The 18737-nt window shown below is 33.9% G+C and overlaps 2 protein-coding genes across 2 annotated transcripts; both read right to left on the reverse strand.

The window, feature by feature from the left end:
- Window positions 1-614: 614 nt before the first annotated feature.
- LOC136233888 (protein MODIFYING WALL LIGNIN-2-like) lies at window positions 615-4394 on the reverse strand. The gene is made up of 4 exons (XM_066023614.1): window positions 4146-4394; window positions 3931-4027; window positions 3643-3848; window positions 615-923 (listed from the first exon to the last, which is right to left on the reverse strand). The coding sequence occupies exons 1-4, from the start codon at window positions 4187-4189 to the stop codon at window positions 725-727; spliced, it is 546 nt and encodes a 181-aa protein (XP_065879686.1). The 5' UTR covers window positions 4190-4394; the 3' UTR covers window positions 615-724.
- A 722-nt stretch (window positions 4395-5116) lies between these two features.
- Window positions 5117-17024, reverse strand: LOC136234116 (conserved oligomeric Golgi complex subunit 6). Its single transcript, XM_066023884.1, has 11 exons — window positions 16433-17024; window positions 16296-16348; window positions 12599-12746; window positions 12391-12498; window positions 11318-11385; window positions 10301-10424; window positions 10075-10221; window positions 9686-9949; window positions 8794-9078; window positions 6594-6737; window positions 5117-5950 (listed from the first exon to the last, which is right to left on the reverse strand). Exons 1-11 carry the CDS (start codon window positions 16649-16651, stop codon window positions 5438-5440), a joined length of 2073 nt encoding a protein of 690 aa, XP_065879956.1. The 5' UTR covers window positions 16652-17024; the 3' UTR covers window positions 5117-5437.
- Window positions 17025-18737: the final 1713 nt, after the last annotated feature.

Consider the following 18737-nt stretch of genomic DNA (forward strand, 5'->3'; position numbering starts at 1 on the left):
AGGTTCTATCTTGGCTTAAAGCTCATAACTACTCTGACGTAGAAGTAAGGTCGGATTGTCTAACAGCTGTCCTTGCCATCAACAATTCAATATTTTCTCTATCATATTGTTCGATGTGATCTCTGATTGCATCCAGTTAATACGAGCATTAGTGAATGTCTCTATTTCTTTTGTCAAACGTTTAGCGAATACTGCAGCTCACAGCCTTACTCGGACTGTAGTATCCCCGTCTGTTCGTGGAGAGTGGGTTGGTCCACCTCCTTTTATCTCAGATTTATTGTTAACTGATTCTTAAAAAATAAAAAATAAAAGCATTCTATGATTAAAAAAAAAAAAGCAAATTATATTTACTAGATAAGTTATACATCAAATATAATATATTTAAACCATATCCAGAATATCATGAATATAATTTAAATATGAATTATATATATGTTAAAAAAAATTATATATTGAAATTTAAACCAAATTCTGTCAGAATATAGCAAGCTATTTTTAGAATACAATTTATTAGATAAATCATATTTAAGATAAAATTATCAGAATTTTAGCTATGAATTATATATTAAGTATAATTTACTTAAAATTTTATAAAGATGTCCTGGAAAAAAAAATAAGCATCTACAATATTATATATCAAATATAAAAATTGGAGACAGTATTTATGATTTTTTTATACAAAAAAAATGGTAAAAAAAGTAAAAAAAGAAATGTAATGGTGAGGTTAAAAAAGAGTTGGTTGTGATTTAGTGAGAATGGGAGTGGAAGTAGCAATTGTAAGAAGAACAAGAAAAGCTGAGGCAATAAAGATTCCATCTTTGACTAAATAGCAATCTTGTTCCAACCATCCTTTTCCATATTCTTGCTTTCTACTCATACTTGTTGCTCCACTTAATATTATCACCCCTACTCCAAAGCTCATCCTGTTCTAATTCATCAATCAATAACAAACCCTAGTTAATTTCAGAGAATGGAATGAACTGAATCTTTCAATGAATCTTACATTGAAAATGCAGATTGAATGATTGAGTTAAATTAATGAAACTGCGGACGCGCTTTAAAACTGTGACATTTAAAGAACTGAAATTGGACCAAAGCAAACAATATCTATATGGTATTGAGAAAGGGGAATAGTGAAATTCGACTTGATCTGTGTCAGAAGAAAAACAAAATAAATTTGTTTATGGGTATAGAAAATCATGGTGATGGAAGAGATGGAGGATCAAATTTGGTCTGGAGTAGAAAGTTAAATAGGCTAGAGGACTTGGAAAAACGAGTGATCAACTTGTGCCATGAAGAAATTTTTTCATCTTTGAATGCACCATTTTCGGGGAATAGGAGAATCTATGAAGCAAAGCTTAAACCTACTGAGTTGAAGCATGTTGTGTCACATATAGCTACAAATTTTGGATGTTGTGTGACTGATGAGTTTATGGCGTGCTTAAAGAGATAATTTTAGGGATAATAGCATGTGGAAAACGAGATTGGGTTGGGATAGAGAAGAGCGAGCGTAGGAGTGGAGTTTTGGTGATTGGTGAAGGCATAGAGAGTATTGGAGGAATGGTGGGGCATTAGAAGTGTGCTTGTAAAGAGAATAATGGTTAGAAGAAACTCAAGGAAAAGGAGTGGGTTGACAAGTGTCGACGAGACATTCCATTTGATGTTGTTGGTGAGTGGAAGTATTGTAAGTTTGACTTCCTATTTTGAGGATACGAGCTTCAAAAGAAAGAAAAAAAAACTCGAGGTTGAGTTTCTTAAAGTGTATGATGTGGAGCATTTTTCTATCTCCTCTAATAGAAGAGAAATGAATGAAGAGAGTCTTGAAATGGAAAAATCCTATTGTGGTCTTGGACTAGTAATGGTCATTCCACTCAGATGATGTCACGTCATTTCAACTGCTGATATGACATTATCTGAGTGAATGGATCATTACTGATTCTGATCCACAGTAGAATTTCTCCTTTAAATAAATGAATTAAGAGTATAAATTCATCTATTTCTTATGGGAATTTCATCCCTCGGAGCTTTTTTATGTTTGATTTTATTTTGTTGGCTTAGGGTTAAAATCTAAAAAAAAAAAATTCTCTCAACAGTTCCCTGCATTAGTCTCGAGATGAACTATATAGAAGCTGGTGGACTTGTAATGACTCAATCTTTAAGGGAGAATGAAAAGTTTGAGCAAAGAGCAACCTTAAAGGATGACGAATGATATCGGACCAGAAATAACAAAACTCTATTAAGATGTATACTTCTATTATATATATATGACTTGGATGAACATGGATAATATCAATAATGTCTACATTTTATTGTATCAAATTGTTACATAAAATTTGATAAAATAATTATAGATTTAGATATTTGTGTTAATAAATTCCATGTGGGATTTAATGATTCAACATTGGAGTTGTGTTTTAATCACTAAATTATATTTGCTTATTTAGTTATAGGGATTGGATAACATAATACTATAGATCCAAGAAAGTTGAACATGCATCTACAGGTTGTACATGTCCTTTAAAGGCTCTCCTAAATTAAAAATTCAATACTTGCCAGCCTGTACAAAATTCCCACTACACCCTAATTATTTCTATATATTCAACCTATTAACTAATTTTAATTTCCCCATAAAATACTATTATCATAACCAAGCTTATTTAAAATTAAATTACGATCCGTTTATTTGTCTAAAAATATTAGATAAGAAATTTTTTTATTTGATTACAACAGCCGAAAAATAAAAAAAAGATGGGTAATTATTATTTTTCAAAGCGATAAAAAGAAATACAGTAGAGTTCTAAAATCTTAAGAAAATATTTTACTTTTCCTCATTTTTTTTCTCACTTTCTTTATAAGTGACTTATCTAAATTTTCTATTGATTTCGTTTTCTCAAATAAAGGAATACTAAAAAAATCATGAAAATATTTTCTGATAAACAAACCGCATCTAAATCTATAGAATTTTTATTTTGACACAAATTGACCGTTTATGTAATAATATTTGTTACTATTTTAACTTCTAATTGTCATTTATAGTATCTAATGTAAATTTAGATATTACAAGAAACTTGTAATAAGTGCTTCCAATAATTCATATAGAATTTTGATTTTATTTTCTTTTAAACAAAAATAAAATAATGTAGTGATAAATAAGAAAAGAGTTGCGTACTTGAATTTTGTTGGATGTGGATATGATATGATAACCAAAGAAAAAACAACAATAAAAAAGTTTAATACATTTATTGTCCCTCTACTTATTTACAACTTCAATTGTTTCTCTAACCTTTCAAAAGTTCGAAATGATCCTCATTTTTATCTAATTGCATTCAATAATCTCATATACATATCTAATTACATCTAATAACCTCGTATTCTTATCCAATTGCATTTGATAATCTCGTATTCTTATCCAATTGTATCCTCTAAACTTTCAAAAGTTCCTAATTATTTATCTATTTGGCAACATGTGGTGGAGGGTGTCTCTACATCCAACAAATCCTATTAAGAAATAAGGGTTATTGAATACAATTGAACAAGAATACGTGTTTATTTGGAATTTTTGAAAGTTCAGGGAGATAATTAAAGTTTCGGCTAACAAATGTACTAAACCATAAAAAGGAGTGGTGATGAAAGATTACCTACCAAGACAAAACCCATAATGCAATGGGTAACTTTGGTCTCTTGGAAGTATTTGGATCCTTATAATTTCTTGTCCAAAAATTGCAGCAAATTACCAAATTCCCAATGAATTGAGCAACAATTAAGCATAAGATTCCTGAAACTCCATACCAAAATGCTCTACTTTCACCCACAAAACACTCCTTGTTATCCAATTTCACATCTTCCTTCTGCATAACAAACATAATTTAAAAAAAAGAAGTTGAATTGAAGGATGAAAAAGATGAGAATTGTGAAGTTTAAGTACCTTACCTTAGCTTTGCTGGACTCAGCAAGGAGACAAGAAATGAAAGAGACAAGACCAAGGGAGAGTATGAGGAACAAGATAAGTAAGAAACCACATTGATGTCTGTCCATGGTTTTTGGAGAAGAAGATAAAGAAGAAGAAGAAGAAGAAGGAAATTAATATGTAATATATGAAGCTTGGCTTGAAGTTTACTCAAGGAATAGAATTGGTGGTGTTGTACCTTTCTTTCATTTGCTTTCTAATAATTTGAAGGAGACATTTCATTTCTTTCTGTATTGTTTACACATACTGTTTCTAACTTGAGATTATAAAATCTTCCTTCTTTGAGATGGATATAGTCTAGAGATAAGGGTGGAATAATAATCAATTAGTGCCCAATAATTTTATAATTTTACAAACTTCTCTTTTCTCATTCACACTATTCTTATGATGTCTTTTTTGAACCACCAGGACAACTTATTATAATACCAAAATTACCAATCCAACACATTTTAGAAAAAACAAAACAAAGTTGAAGAATTTGGAATTAACACTCAGCTTCTATCCAAATTCTTTTAATCATTTTGTTTGAATTTTTTATTGTTGGATTTTGGGTGGAAAAGTGGAGATATTTATTAAGAAGTGAAAAAAAAAGCAGGTAGAACATGATTGTTGAATGTCTTTTTTTGGTGGGAGGGTTAGTTTACATTGCAAGTTGCTTCTAGTGAGTCCTATCTATAGAAAAAAAAGGTAATATTCCATCCCAATAAGGTTGTTTATTAAAAAAAATCTCCCTTTGCTACAGTTATCTCAACATGGTTTTTATGGAGCCATTTACTTCATGGAAAATGTTGACATATGATACTCCATGGAAATCTGGGAATTTGTGGAGTCCACTGGGAATATTCGTAATGAAGACCAACTTTGACTCGATTAAAATTCAATACATTGTTTTTTTTTTCTAGATATAGATACTGACGGAAGAAAATCTGTTGTCCCCATTTCAGTGTCCCTTTACGTCCCTCTCACAAAAAGTAGTTCCCACTTAATTAAAACAATATATTTTATGAACTAGGAAGACATGAAAGGAAACACTGAAATGGAGACAACAGATTTTCTTCGGATACTGATTTTTGTTTTTTTTTTTTTTTTTGTATTTTAGGAATAAGAAATATTACAAAATCAAACATCCTTAAAACTAAAACATTAATGGAAATCAATGAGATCCAAATTTACATGTAAAAAATGTTATAATTTTATCATCCACATTTCACAACTTCCAAAATTTAAATTCAGTTAACAACAGCTACTCTTCTCTCAACTCTTGTAAGATCCGACTTGATTTCAGTTTGTTGCAGATTCGCTCCTCATCTGATTTACAGTAGTCATATATACAAATAGAGTTTAAAAACTTGTGGGCATCTCAAATTATTAGTTCTCACCTCAAGTATCCAATTATAAAATAAATTTCAGTTGCCCCTTCCCTTGGCAATGAACGTAAAAGGTAAAAGAAAATTTCGAGTCTATAGATGTTCAAATTCCTAAAATGGTCCTTATCTGATCTGGAGGATGACGAGCCAATGACTTAGGTTCCATATACCCGTTTCTGGGATCCATTATAGCACTGTAAATAAGCTCATAAGCTTCTGCAAGCGATCTTGCCACCAAGAGACATGCTTCAGATCGCAACTTGGGAACCTGTAACTGCTCGAATTCAGGGATGGAATTTTCACTTCCTAATACAAGTCCGAAGAAAGCCTTGAGAGATTCCGAAAGAGAGGGTGCACATGTGTCTTCGTTCTCCGCAAGGGGGATACTCGTCCCACCTTCATTGCTCATTGAATCATGAAAGTAAGACATCTTGTCTGACAAACTGCATCTTCTAAGAATGGTGTCGACTTCTTTTGCGACAAGAGCATGCATGTGATTCTCTATCATTGCCCCGAGTTTCTTTACGTATTCAGCTGCAACCTCGTGGCTGTGTAGCGGTTGTTGGATGGCACATAAGCAGTTGATGAGAAAAATCTTGGAAGGTGTTTCACTATTCTGCATATATTCATGATATTAGCTAATACATACTCCACATACAAGTAGAAGCATCAGAAATGTGAAATCGTTAATAATTTGGACAAGTTCGAATCACAGAAGTACAAATGAACCATCAGTTTCTAATATATGGTCCTAGATGCCTGTCTGATGAGCTCCTATGGTAACATGTTCATAAAAGTCTGTATGCTGGCATTTATTCGGTACGTTAGATTTTATTGGACATTCAAAAAAATACATGAGTTGATTTTTAGGGAGTCGCAGCATTTTCATTACAGACTTGCTCTATCTTGAGGAATTATTTTCAAGCCTCTGATTCTTTTTATCCTTGATAATTTAGGAAGCATTAATCAGTTCCCTTTTCTGCTAAATTCGAGTCCCTAGTTAAGATAGTTTTACATGTTTATGGGAATCAAGAAGCTCAATCTCACAGTGACAGTGAACTCAGTGTCCTGTTTTGCTTTGTTTTTCAGCATACTCATCAACAGAGTCTCTTAATCAACCTTGTTTTTTTTTCTGTTCTGCTAAATCAAATCAATCTCCAGGTTAGTCAACGTATGGGCATTTAAGTTATTTACCAACATAGGTAAAGATCTTTTAAAGTCGAGATATAAAAAATGAAACATAAAAATAAAGTACACACCTGAGAGGCTGAAGCAGAGCTGTTATTCGACAAAAGTGCATCAACTGAAGATTTATTATGTTGGCTTAAGTCTGAACTCATTCTTCGTTTCGACAAATGGCTATTGCCCTTGGACTTGTGTGCCTCTGCCGCTTGCTCACACATCTGCAATCATCAGAGAGCTTTCAAATTTATATCGGGCACTATGTCTAGCAAAAGAAGTTATATAAATATTGGAAGCTATACAGCTAAACTAGTCCCAAGAGATCAATCCAGCCTATCCTCCCTCACAAACAAGCATTACTCGTATACCAAAAACTCTATCCCTACCTGCCAGCTCACCAGTGGGCTGTGACTAACTATTTCCACCTCCTATTCATAACTAACTGATCTCAGATGTCCATGCTGCCCCCTGTTGTTCCTTTTTGTTTGTATCGTATAAACTGTCAATTCTCTAGTCTAGGCACATGTGAGTTATGATCCAAGAGTTCACCATGAGTAGCTTGTTGTCTATCACCATACCTGATTATGTTGGTAGACAATCTTAAAATTTCCCCAACCCATCCTGGGATCTAAAGAGACATCATGAATGGATTCTCAACCTACTTGTAGTTCCTCTAAAATTAATTTGGATTCAAGAAATTCATAGATTATGTTGATTAAATTACTTGATTTGAAATAACAAAACAAATGAAAGAATTCCTAGAAAATTCACCTCTGCTGAATATGGATGGGTGAGTTGAATAGAATCTTCAGTAACCAAAACCTTGAATATAAACCTAGTTTGTTTCTATGATATTTACAAGATGACATACAAAAATACAGTCAACAAAGTCGATGGAATTTTATTGGAGATAATAAAAAAATCTACTAATTCTAGCATTTAGTGTTTAATTGCAAGGAATGCATCACGCAATTTCTGATTTTCTATATTTACATAATTAATTTATAAATATAATAACATGATGATGTTGAGGAGTTGGATGATTTCCTTTACAGTTCCAAAGCTTTATTTTGAAAAAAAAATGATTTCCTTTACGCTATTTGCTTATTTCTACGCAATATATTAGAGCAGTTCCTTCAGAAATTCTTTTGGAAGTTATGTGATAACAAACAGTAGAGGAAAAGCTTTAGGAGTAAATTTCTCAACTACCACAAGTCAAGCATGTCATTTGCAGGATAGTGGTGAATTTATAGTGTGGAGATTGGATGAAAGCATGTCAAACAGCTTTTCTTTATTGTGAGCTTTTGTGATTCACTTCATTTTCCACATCTAATGAAGGTTTCTGAAGTGGCTTTTTAATAAGAGATAGTAACACATCAATAGGCTTCATGAATAGAGGTTATATGTCGCAACAGAGAAAAAACCTTGATATTTTTCCAATTCTCCATAGAACTAATTTATAAAAAAAAATCACCGATAGTACCTACCTATGTATAATTGAAAAATGAAAAGTCGGACACAAACTGGCTTAAATATTCTTCATCTTAGAGAAAGGCTTAATAGTTGAAGTCTTGACCTTTAGCATTTAAAATAGATACACAGGAGTCCATCGTAAGGACAAAAATTCATGGGTTAATAATCAATGTAGCAAGATGACAACAATTGAAGTCCTGTCAACAGTAACTTTACTAACACTACTTGCATGGCATCAAGAAATTGAAAGTAGAAGTTAGTCTTGATAAAATTTAGCATTCGAAACATATGTCTGATGATAAAAGCACTTCATTGCATAGCTCACCTGAACTCATGGAAATGTGATTATAAGCAACTTGAACCAATATCCTCCTTTAATTTGTTGTTTTTTCTTCTTCATGGTTTGCTATTTGTTTCATTCATTTCTCCAACTAATTAATTCCCACACAGGCCTTTTTTTGGCAGTTCTTTGCTCTAATGAACTCCCAGGTCTTTTAACATCTAACCAGGTGCCTCAAATTCAACTCACATGGTCTACATGTTAGAACTTAGTTGCCAACATAAATATCCAAAATACAGACACTGTTCCTAATTCTATAAACAAATCCTGTTCCCAAGACATAACACTATAACACTTCAACTAGACATCTTTCACAAGAAAAATCACAAGGATAAATGAAATTTTGTACCAATTATCAAGTATCCTTGAACTTCATGTCAATCATGTTCTAGAAGTACATATCTCCTTTCAAGACAACGATGACGATTATAATTTTTCCAATTATTGACCAAAAAAAGTCATACCTGAATGATGGGATCAAGTGTAGCAGATATCACTGGATCAAAATCAAGCTTTTTCTCAGAAGCAGGAATCATCATACTGTTATGTGTGTGAATTATTTCAAGTAGAATGGAGACTCCTTCCCTCACTGCTTCAGGTGGGGACAGATCAACTGCAACAAGGGGAGGGTAACGCAAAAGCTTCTCACCACGACTTTTCAGAATGTCGAAAAACGTTTTCTGAGTAGCCTCCTTGAGCATCCAAAGGGTGCTGCAGAGAGCTGTATTTCTACCGAGCAAATCTGACATCTGAAAGCATAACCATAATAAAAGGTGAAAACATTTTGATTCAAGACAAAAAGTTATAGCATCACTAGAGTGCTTAAGATATAATTTATTTTGTATGTGTGTGGACAAGAAAGACTCGTAGTGTCTGGTCAAGTACAACTATCTTTCACTGGGATGATGATTTAGGTATCATGGGACTACTTTTAATAGTTTGAGTTGCCAGATTGGGCAAAAGAATGTATTGTATACAACATTTTACACTATACATACACGAATCTCCTCTTTTTTTCTTCTTGTTATCTCTACAGTCCTCTCCCTCTCTTAGAACTCTTTTGCATTTCAGAAATTCTAGCAAGTTATGCTGGTGAGAGAAATTCACCCAATGCGTTCTCCCACCAGCATAACTTGCTAGAATTTCTGAAATGCGAAAGAGTTAAGAGAGGGAGAGGAATTAACTCAATGCGTTTCATCAGAAATTGTTAGAAAGTATAAACACTAAATTGACCGAATTACATAAAATATAACCCAAAGCGCTCAAATAGAAATCAGATCAAAGCTCAAGTATTCTTCTGTCATCATACTAAAGAGAAAAGGTAAGAGAACATGAACAGGTCAGAGCTAAACTTACAGTGTAGCTGTAAAATTCGAGGGTATTGCTGAGTTTATATGCAATTATGAGACTAGGTTGTGACTGCAAGACTTGTTCCACCCTCACTTTAAAAGGTCGGCAAACTCCTTCAAAAATTCTATCCAAAACAAATGTTATGTCAGAATCTGTCTTGCCAGAACCATTCTCTACACTTTTAGACAATCGATTTGCTGCAGATCCAGAATCTAGCACAGCATCAGAATCAAATAACATCAGCACAAGTTCTCGCTCTGATGCCACAGCCTGCATATGGAGTGAAAAATCACTTGTTGATAAATGAACAAGAAAGATAATAATATTATTAAAAGGAGAAAAATCATATCAAAAAATAAGAAATAAAACCTATATACGAATTGTTCCAAGCAAACCTGATGTAACCATCCAAGCATGTCACCCACATATCGCAATGGATCATGTGCATGAACCTCGATTGGTCTTGGCAGTCCACCAGGACCTCCACGTGTAAGAGCACTTATAAATCGTCTAAACAATGCATTATGCCTCATATTTGCTACCTGTATGGTCAGTTCAAAAAGGTTGTGTGACATGGAATAAATACATAATCAACATTTAACTTGGTCAAATGAGAATCACCTCTTCTGCACAATACTTGAAAAGGACAGGCCTTTCTCTGAGGCAGCAGACTGCTGTTTTTAGAAGCTCGCCAACTTCAGGATTATCAGCATCTCCCAGTTTTCTACACTGCTCCTGAACCCACCTAGATACCAAGTAAATTAACATTCTAAGCTGTACAACCAATAATCAATTATGTAAGGGCAACACGTTACATAACAAACAGAACAGAGCAGAGCAGAAGAGGTGATCACTCCAGAACAAAGTTGAGTAAAGGAAAAGAATGCATTTAGCTGAAGAACTAGTTTGGATTTAAGCCCAAGTGAGCTGAGGATTTATTTTCAGAGAAACAACATGCCTATAACATATAGTTTACATGAGAGAGATTGAATAAAACATCAAAGTTATATACCTTGGGCATTTTCACAATAACAATGTCATTAAAAAAATGTTCTCAACACTACTAATTCAATCAAGCATTAATTTTCTCACACTCAACAGGCTTATGTTTAAAATAGCAGCTAATGTCCCATTTGTCTTGATAAGGGAAAAAATTCAATTATTAAGTAACACAGCCTAACACTGATTCTGTTTTCTGGGCCTTTAATAGACTACCAAGCTGTCAAAGGTTCACAACTGGAAATAATTATAAACACATAAAAACCACGGACCAAGAGAACAGTCACATAATAATGCAATGTTTATCCATTACAGACAATATATCATCAATTATAATATGCAGAATATTATTTTATAATAATGACAAAATGAACGGTAAACGTTGTTGTCGTGTGACCAAGAGCTCACGGGTTCGAGTCTTAGGAGCGGCCTCTTGCCAAATAAATTGGCAGGGGAAGGCTTGCCCCCAGTACACCCTTGTGGTGGGACCCCTCCCCGGACCCTAGCTCAGCGGGGACGCGTAGTGCGACCGGGCTGCCCTTTTTTTTAATGACAAAATGATGCGCAAAACGAAATTGAAAGTAAGCATGAGGAAGAAAGAGAGGAAGGGAGCTATGCTTGAAATATAGAAAATGTCACCTGCATAGGCGCTCATATGCTCCTTCTTGGTACATTGCCATCATGTCCATGAGCTCTAAACCAGCACGCTGTAATGAATAAAGGAAAAGAAAACAACATAAGCAATAACCAAATAGTTACTACACTTCGAAAAAGGAAGACAAAAAAGCAGAGCCATTAAACTCTGAGCTCATTGATCTCTCTAAAAAACCTTTTTAAATTAGCCAAAACATGTAGAAAGGATGCAAATCCTTGAAGAGCCCGGTACTAGATTTTCAGTTTGATTTTTTTTACTTTCCATGACCCTGTAACTAGATCTGATCTGAAACAAAATATATACAAAAGAACCACATAAACCTATACCCACTAGTCTGTATACCACAATTATACTGTTTATCAAACACGCAAAGTTATGATGTTGCCCCATGTCTCTTTCTCTCTTAAGTATCAGGTGCACACTTTAGGCAGTTATATGTGCCTTGCACAAGATGTAAATAAAAATATTCTCAGCTTCATTGAAATCCTAGGGCTCAAATAGATTTTCACATGATTCATGCATGGTTCTCTTAATACTCAATGCATAAAATGTAAATGAGAAGCAGAAAAATGCTATCATCATATATTAATATATACCACCTGCTTCCAGGGACGTATGTAAGGGGGCTAGCGGAGCTTAAGCACCCACTGGTCCCCGGAAAATACTGATAAATTCTATGGAAGTTGTGTATGTGGTTTTAATTTTTTATACAAAGGCACCCAAAAAATATCAACATATACCAAAAAGCACCACAAGCACCATCTGCCAGTGAATCTTTGATCCGTCAAAGCCTGCTTCCCTTGTAGAAAGAAAATGAAAAGGTTTTTCATATTACATGATAAATAGTTTGAGGTTGTATGTGAATTTGTTTTATCTGGTTGCTGCATAAAGTTTGGGCCTCAAGTAGCTAAATGTATAATTATAGGAAACATAAAGATATGAGCCTACTTTTCTTTAAATAAAACAAGATGTGGTTCCAGTCCTCTTTTAAGAGTGGACTACCTGAGAAGAACACATAAAAGTGACAGATAAATCCGGTATTTCATCTGCAGTTTACCTGGTGATGTGTCCTTAGTAGTATTTTGCAATTAGCATGAATTTCTTGAACATGAGAGAGTGCCTTGAAGAAATTTTCATTTAAGTCCTCATCTTTCAATGCAGTTATCTAACAAATAAGACAAAAAAGAAAAAGTAAATATATATAGAAAAGTGTAAAGTTCAATTGGATATAATACAGAACAATAAGAGGTGCAGTGATCTCAAACCTCTTCACTAGAGAGTTGATAATCACGAAGAAAGCATGATACAATCTCTTGTCTCTGTGTGGTAATTTCAAGTTCCTGCTTAAGCCTCTCTGTAGTGCCGATAATATCACCTGTGCTTGCACTACAACTGTTCAAAGCCTTCGCAATCCTAAGAAGGTAAAAAATAAATAAGTTCCTAACAACAGCTGTTACAGCTGTACAAAGATAGTTTTCCAAGTTTCACAAATAATAACAAAAACAACAATGACTAAGCATTGCTAAAAAATTTAAGGATATCTGTAGAGCATAAAAGAAAGGCTAAATAATTTATTAGTCTCTAAAGTTTTACCTAACACACTGTTTAGTCCTTAACTTTTGTTCTTTTCAACAGTTTAGTCCCTTTCAACAGTTTAGTCCCTTATAACTGTTTAATAGTTCAAATATTTGAGGGGCTAAACTGTTGAATAGAATAAAAGTTAAGAACTAAAGAGTATATTATTAAAATAGGAGGACTAAACAGTGTGCTAGGTAAAAATGTAGGGACTAATAAATTATTTACCCAAAAAGGAAATACACTCTAATTTTTAATCATTCAATTTATTTTTATTGTTACATTTTTTTGAAAAACTCCAAATCTATTTTCGGGTTACTAGACATTTTCTTGGTTTTGTTAACTAGCTTTATCCACCACCTCAAGTAGACAAGCAATCATCACCAAAAGACTTCTATTTTCTGTCATGAGAAGCATGCATGGAAGATTTCTTGCATTAGATTGAATTTGGGATAGGGGTCAATTTTTCCCCTAAGGTTATTGGGAAATATCAATTTTACCCTTACCATACAAAAGGGCGCAACTTTTCCCCCATGGTATAAACTATAGCTCAATTTTACCCTCATGATAGAAAATCTAGTTGAGTTTTACCCTTTTCTAAGTAAACGACAATAAAAATTAGCAACGGAATTCCTTGGATAAGGGTAAAATTGCACTAGGTACCATGGGACAAAATTGAGCTGTTTTGTGCGATGAGGGAAAAAATGAACTTCCACAATAACCTTAGGAGAAAATTTAACCATTATATTATTAAATTTTAATACAAATTCATGTATTTCCTTTTGGCTATTATGTTTTAACTCCAATTTTGCTTTATATATATTACTAATATATGATGCTCCTAACACTTGTGAGAGAAACTATGTTTGTTAATACGTGCTGATAGCTATGATAATATGCTTCACTAAAATAAGTATTCTAAACCTTAGAAGGCTAGCTGGTTTGGGGGAATTTTCTGAAATTAAGAGAAGATCTTAAAGAGTTGTTAGTGAACATGTTAGGGATGGTAAAAGGTTTTCATTCTGGTACGATCAGTGGGTTGATTGATAGACTCTGGTGAGTTTATTCCCAGCTATGGGCATTACAGAGTTTGATTGGGCAAAATGGCTACAGTTGCAGCTTGTTGGAGGGATAATAACTGGAGGATTGCTAATCCTTTAACTGATTATACTGAGAGAGTTTGGGGAAAGGTTAAACAGATGCAAGTTGGAGGTAACTGTCAAGACGGTATTCAATGGAAGTGGTCCAAATCTGGACAGTAAACTATTTATTCTGCCTAGAATGTTCTTAGGGGTAGGAATCTGAAAGTGAGATGGGCCACACTTGTTTAGGGTCAATCTCATATTCCTAGGATAAGTTTTATCTTGCGGGACACAGTTATTAAAGGCACAAAGCGCACTAAGGTGCAAGCGGTCCTGGAGCCTAGGCATGAGGCTCAGGCGCGCGCCTAAGTGACACGAGGTGCATTAAAGAAAAATAACATATAAAATTATAAATAACAACAATTAACATTTCTAAAATGCAACATATAGTCAAATACTAAATCATATCCAATAATCCATAATTTTGATCATAAAATAAAGGGGCGGCCCGGTGCACTACTCGTCCCCACTGAGCGAGGGTCCAGGGAGGGGTCCCACCACAAGGGTGTACTGGGGGCAAGCCTTCCCCTACCAATTTATTTGGCAAGAGACCGTTGCGCCAAGGCTCGCCCTCTAATTTTTTTTTTATCATAAAATGCATGAAATAAATTCCAAATTAACTACTAACCATTCAGTAATCATCATTCATAATAAAAATTCTAAATCTGAATATTAAAGTTCAACCGAATCCTAAGTTAATTAACTAATAGTCCAATAGCTACTCTTCATTAAGACGAAAGTCTCCATTTGCGATATTTCCAAACTCTTCAAAATGGAGGAGAATCTTTTGTGTTGTTATTCACAATATTTCTTCTTTCCAAATCTTATTTTATTTATTCTTGATTTCTTTTTATTCTAATTTAATTTTAGTCGTAGATCATAGAGATAGGAAATGGCTGAGATTAAAATATCTTAATTTGAACTTGGAACCCTAAGAAACGCTGTTTAACTTCTAAATTTGAGCCTAGACGCGCCTCCAGCAAGGCGCTAGACTCAGAAAGGCACATCCAGGCGCGAATCTCTTGAATAGAGCCCGCCTTTTGGCTTCTCAGGAAACATGCTTAGCATAGCACCTTTTGAGCCTGAGGCAACTATGGTGGTTGATTAAGCACAATAGACTTGCTGTCAAAACCAGACTTTTTAAGTTCAATATTGTGTCTGATAAATTGCGTGTTTTGTAATGGTGCTGATGAAACTATAGAGCATTTGTTTTTGGCTTGTTCTATGACTAATCAGTTTTGGTCTATTGTTGTTGACCATTGTTAGTTGAGGCCAAAACAGACTCATTGGCATGGAATTGTCAGTTGGTTATGCAAGAGAGCTAGTGGTAAATCCAGTCTGTCTAAGATTAGAAGGATTTTATTAGCTGCTACTGTTTATGTAGTGTGGCAATCCAAAAACAGACTATGGTTTAAGGGGAGGGATCCTAGTGTACAGCAGATGGTGAAGGAAATTTCCGGTTATGTGAAGTATTATGTACAAACCCAAATTGTAATAAAATTGTTCTTACTGATACCATGAATACATGAAGCATGATAACAACTAATCACCAAAGAAGATATCACCCCATCAATTGGGTATTGACAATAAATAATAGAAACCAGTGTTACTAAATTGATCGACCACTTGATTTAGGATAACAGATCATCCAGCAATGCAGATGTTAGATTAGTATAAGTATACTCAAAATACTTAAAAGCAACATGGTTATAGAATCACAAACTCAATCACATAGAAGCAAGGTGATTTTGTCATTATTATGGTGCAAAATTAGGGATTTGGATAACTTTAGAAGCATTGAAGAAATTAGCACAGAAGTATTAATTGAATTGATTTAGTAATAGATAGTGAATATTTAAGCAGATTTTTGGTTCACTCTTAGTTTACTCCAATGTATGAATTTTAGCATATCCCGTTATATATTTTTTAATCACATTAGTGATCCCACTAATCCTACCACCTGCTCAGCACAATTAGAGTTAAGGACTCATCGTATTCCATGTTCATTCAACATGCCAAGGCAATCCACATTAAGAAAAACTTTATTAGAATTAGCATGTACAGCATTAGAACGTGATCGAGACACCAAACTGAATATTTATTTAAAAGAGCAATAAAATGACCAAGGATTCTACATTAATAGATGAATGAACGGGAATACAATAATGCATACGCGTCGACCAATTCCAATTTGAAGTGGAACTTTAAAAGGAGAGATGAGTATGAAAAAAGAAGAAAAACATACTTGTCACAGCATTCAGCAAGCGCATCAACCTCCTCCTCTACTCGATCCAAAGCCTAAACAAATGTATCAAAAGAAAAAATAAATTAAGTAAACATGTAATGTATGTCTCCAACATTTACAAAGAAAAGAAAAATTGCCTGCTGGGCGGCACCGGAGGCTTGAAGAAACTGATTGTTGATATGTAGAGAGCGTTTCTCGATGGTGGATCTGAGATTGCGGCGGGATTGAGGAGTGTTCTCAGAGTAAAAAGTTGACAGAGCATCCAGCGATGAGACCATATCTGGAGTGTCGGTGCGACATTCTAATACCTTCTTGAGCTTCCGTGACAATCCTGGCGCCAATCCAAGAGTCGCCATTTCCTAGAGATACCAAATTTTGAAGAAATGGAGAATCTCGCACTCGTTTCAATTACGATACATTAACGCACACATAAATAGGAATACAGCTCAAATTCGCCTTTGCAGAAAAAAAAAATGCACAGGAGAGTTCATTTAAGGCGATCTGCGGTCCTAACTATTGTTCGAGCTCTTGCTTCTGTCGCGCATTTGATTTCCCCCTTCAATTTGATCAAATTTCCTTGGCAGTGGAGATCTGGAACTCAATTGGAATACAGAAGTTGGAATGGAAATGGAAGTGGGGTGGGTGAATTGCAGGTGACAGTGGTGAAATCAACGGAGGAATGGAAGGAATTCTCCAAACTCTAGTTCAACGAGACAGATTTGGGACAGCCTTCTCCTAAACTACGCGTTTTGAAGTTTAGCTTATTGCTACCGGCCTGGGTAGCTGTCTAACCCGCCAGGCCCATATTCAATGGGCCGGGAAGGAAAAATTTAAGGGAGAATACATTTTTGAAATAACTTAAAATTATTATTTGAATTATGTAAAACTAAGCATTTTCAACGTATTTTAAGGATTAGGATTTATAAATCAAAAATATAAAAAATATTTTTTTTAAGATTAGAATTTATGAATCGGGTCTAAAATTTATAAATTTTGATATAAGAACATATTTATTTTGTGATAAATAAACAATAATGATATATTTCGAATTAAGTTTTGTAATATGATATAATTGTAATTTTTATAGCTAATGCGATTTTCATATAAAAAGCTCGAAGAAAAAAAGTTTGGACTTAAAAAAATTATAATTAGTTATAAAATTATAATTAAATTATATTATCAAAATTAATTTTCAATATAAAGATATAATTAAATTATATTTTTATATCCTAATTTAAAAATTATAAACCTCAATTCATAAATTTTAAACTCTAAAAAAAATATGATAGCCTCCTAATTTATAAATCCGAGTTCTTAAATATATTAAAAATAATTATTTACTTAATTTGACATAATTCAAATAATTATTTAACATAATTATAGATAATTTTTAAGACAAAATTTCTATGTAAATTTCTCAAAATGGACTTTAGATTTGATTCGACCTAGATTCATTAAGCTCATATACCTCTAAAGTGAGTTTAGATTATAAAACTAGTATGGACTGAATCCTCTTGTCTACCCTATTAATATCAATTATTAAATTTATAGGTTTAAATGTTAAATATAAATATTGATTTTTGTTATTAAAAGCTATTATATTTATTCTCAAAAAAAGCTATTATATTTTTTAAGTGAGATTATTTAATTTGGGTTTGGAATTTGATTTTCAAGTCCGAGTCCAGTTCAGTCCGAATCTATCTAAAATAATAGCAGGTTAGGTTGGATCTGAGCAAAGTATTTTTTTTTTTTAAAAAGCCTGCCGGATAGGTCCACCCATAAATAGGTCGTTGTGTTAATAATAATAATAATAATAGGATTCTCTAAAACAAAATAAAATAGGATTAATATACAATTTTTTCAAGTGGACTTCTGTTTATACTAGTAAGATTTTCGTTTATATCATCTGGTAAAACAGTTAATTTGGGGTAAATTATTATTAGAGGCAGAGATAAAACAATTACAACAACAACAACAACAACAAAGCCTTAGTCCCGAAATGATTCGGGGTCGGCTAACATGAACCATCATATAAAACCGTGAAAATCAAGTCGTGTCAGCGACACAGATTCGCTCCCTCCACTCCGTCCTATCCACTACCATATTTTCCTCAATTCCCAATAAACTCATATCACTCTCGATCACCCTCCTCCAAGTTTGCTTAGGTCTTCCCCTACCCCTCACCACTACATCCCTTTGCCACTCTTCGGTTCTCCTAACCGGCGCATCAAGCACTCTACGTCTCACATGGCCAAACCACCTTAGTCGGTTTTCTCTCATTTTATTCTCAATAGATGTGACCCCTACTTTTGTCCTAATTATTTCATTACGCACCCGGTCCTTTCTCGTGTGACCACACATCCATCTCAACATACGCATCTCCGCCACCGACATCTTATGGATGTGGCAGTGTTTCACTGCCCAACACTCCGTACCATATAA

Source organism: Euphorbia lathyris, chromosome 6 (genome assembly GCF_963576675.1).
Source record: "Euphorbia lathyris chromosome 6, ddEupLath1.1, whole genome shotgun sequence".
NCBI classification, from domain to species: domain Eukaryota; kingdom Viridiplantae; phylum Streptophyta; class Magnoliopsida; order Malpighiales; family Euphorbiaceae; genus Euphorbia; species Euphorbia lathyris.

Bases quoted from the DNA above. Each gene is read 5' to 3' on its own strand.
- LOC136233888 (XM_066023614.1), bottom strand. From the start codon at position 4,189: ATGAAATGTCTCCTTCAAATTATTAGAAAGCAAATGAAAGAAAG. The intron at 4,028-4,145 runs GTACAACACCAC...AACCATGGACAG, and splicing joins AGAAAGCAAATGAAAGAAAG to ACATCAATGTGGTTTCTTAC. The intron at 924-3,642 runs GTAGGTAATCTT...GAATTAGAACAG, and splicing joins GCATTATGGGTTTTGTCTTG to GATGAGCTTTGGAGTAGGGG.
- LOC136234116 (XM_066023884.1), bottom strand. From the start codon at position 16,651: ATGGCGACTCTTGGATTGGCGCCAGGATTGTCACGGAAGCTCAAGAAG. The intron at 12,499-12,598 runs GTTTGAGATCAC...CTTATTTGTTAG, and splicing joins ATCAACTCTCTAGTGAAGAG to ATAACTGCATTGAAAGATGA. The intron at 11,386-12,390 runs GTAAACTGCAGA...TATTCATTACAG, and splicing joins TACTAAGGACACATCACCAG to CGTGCTGGTTTAGAGCTCAT.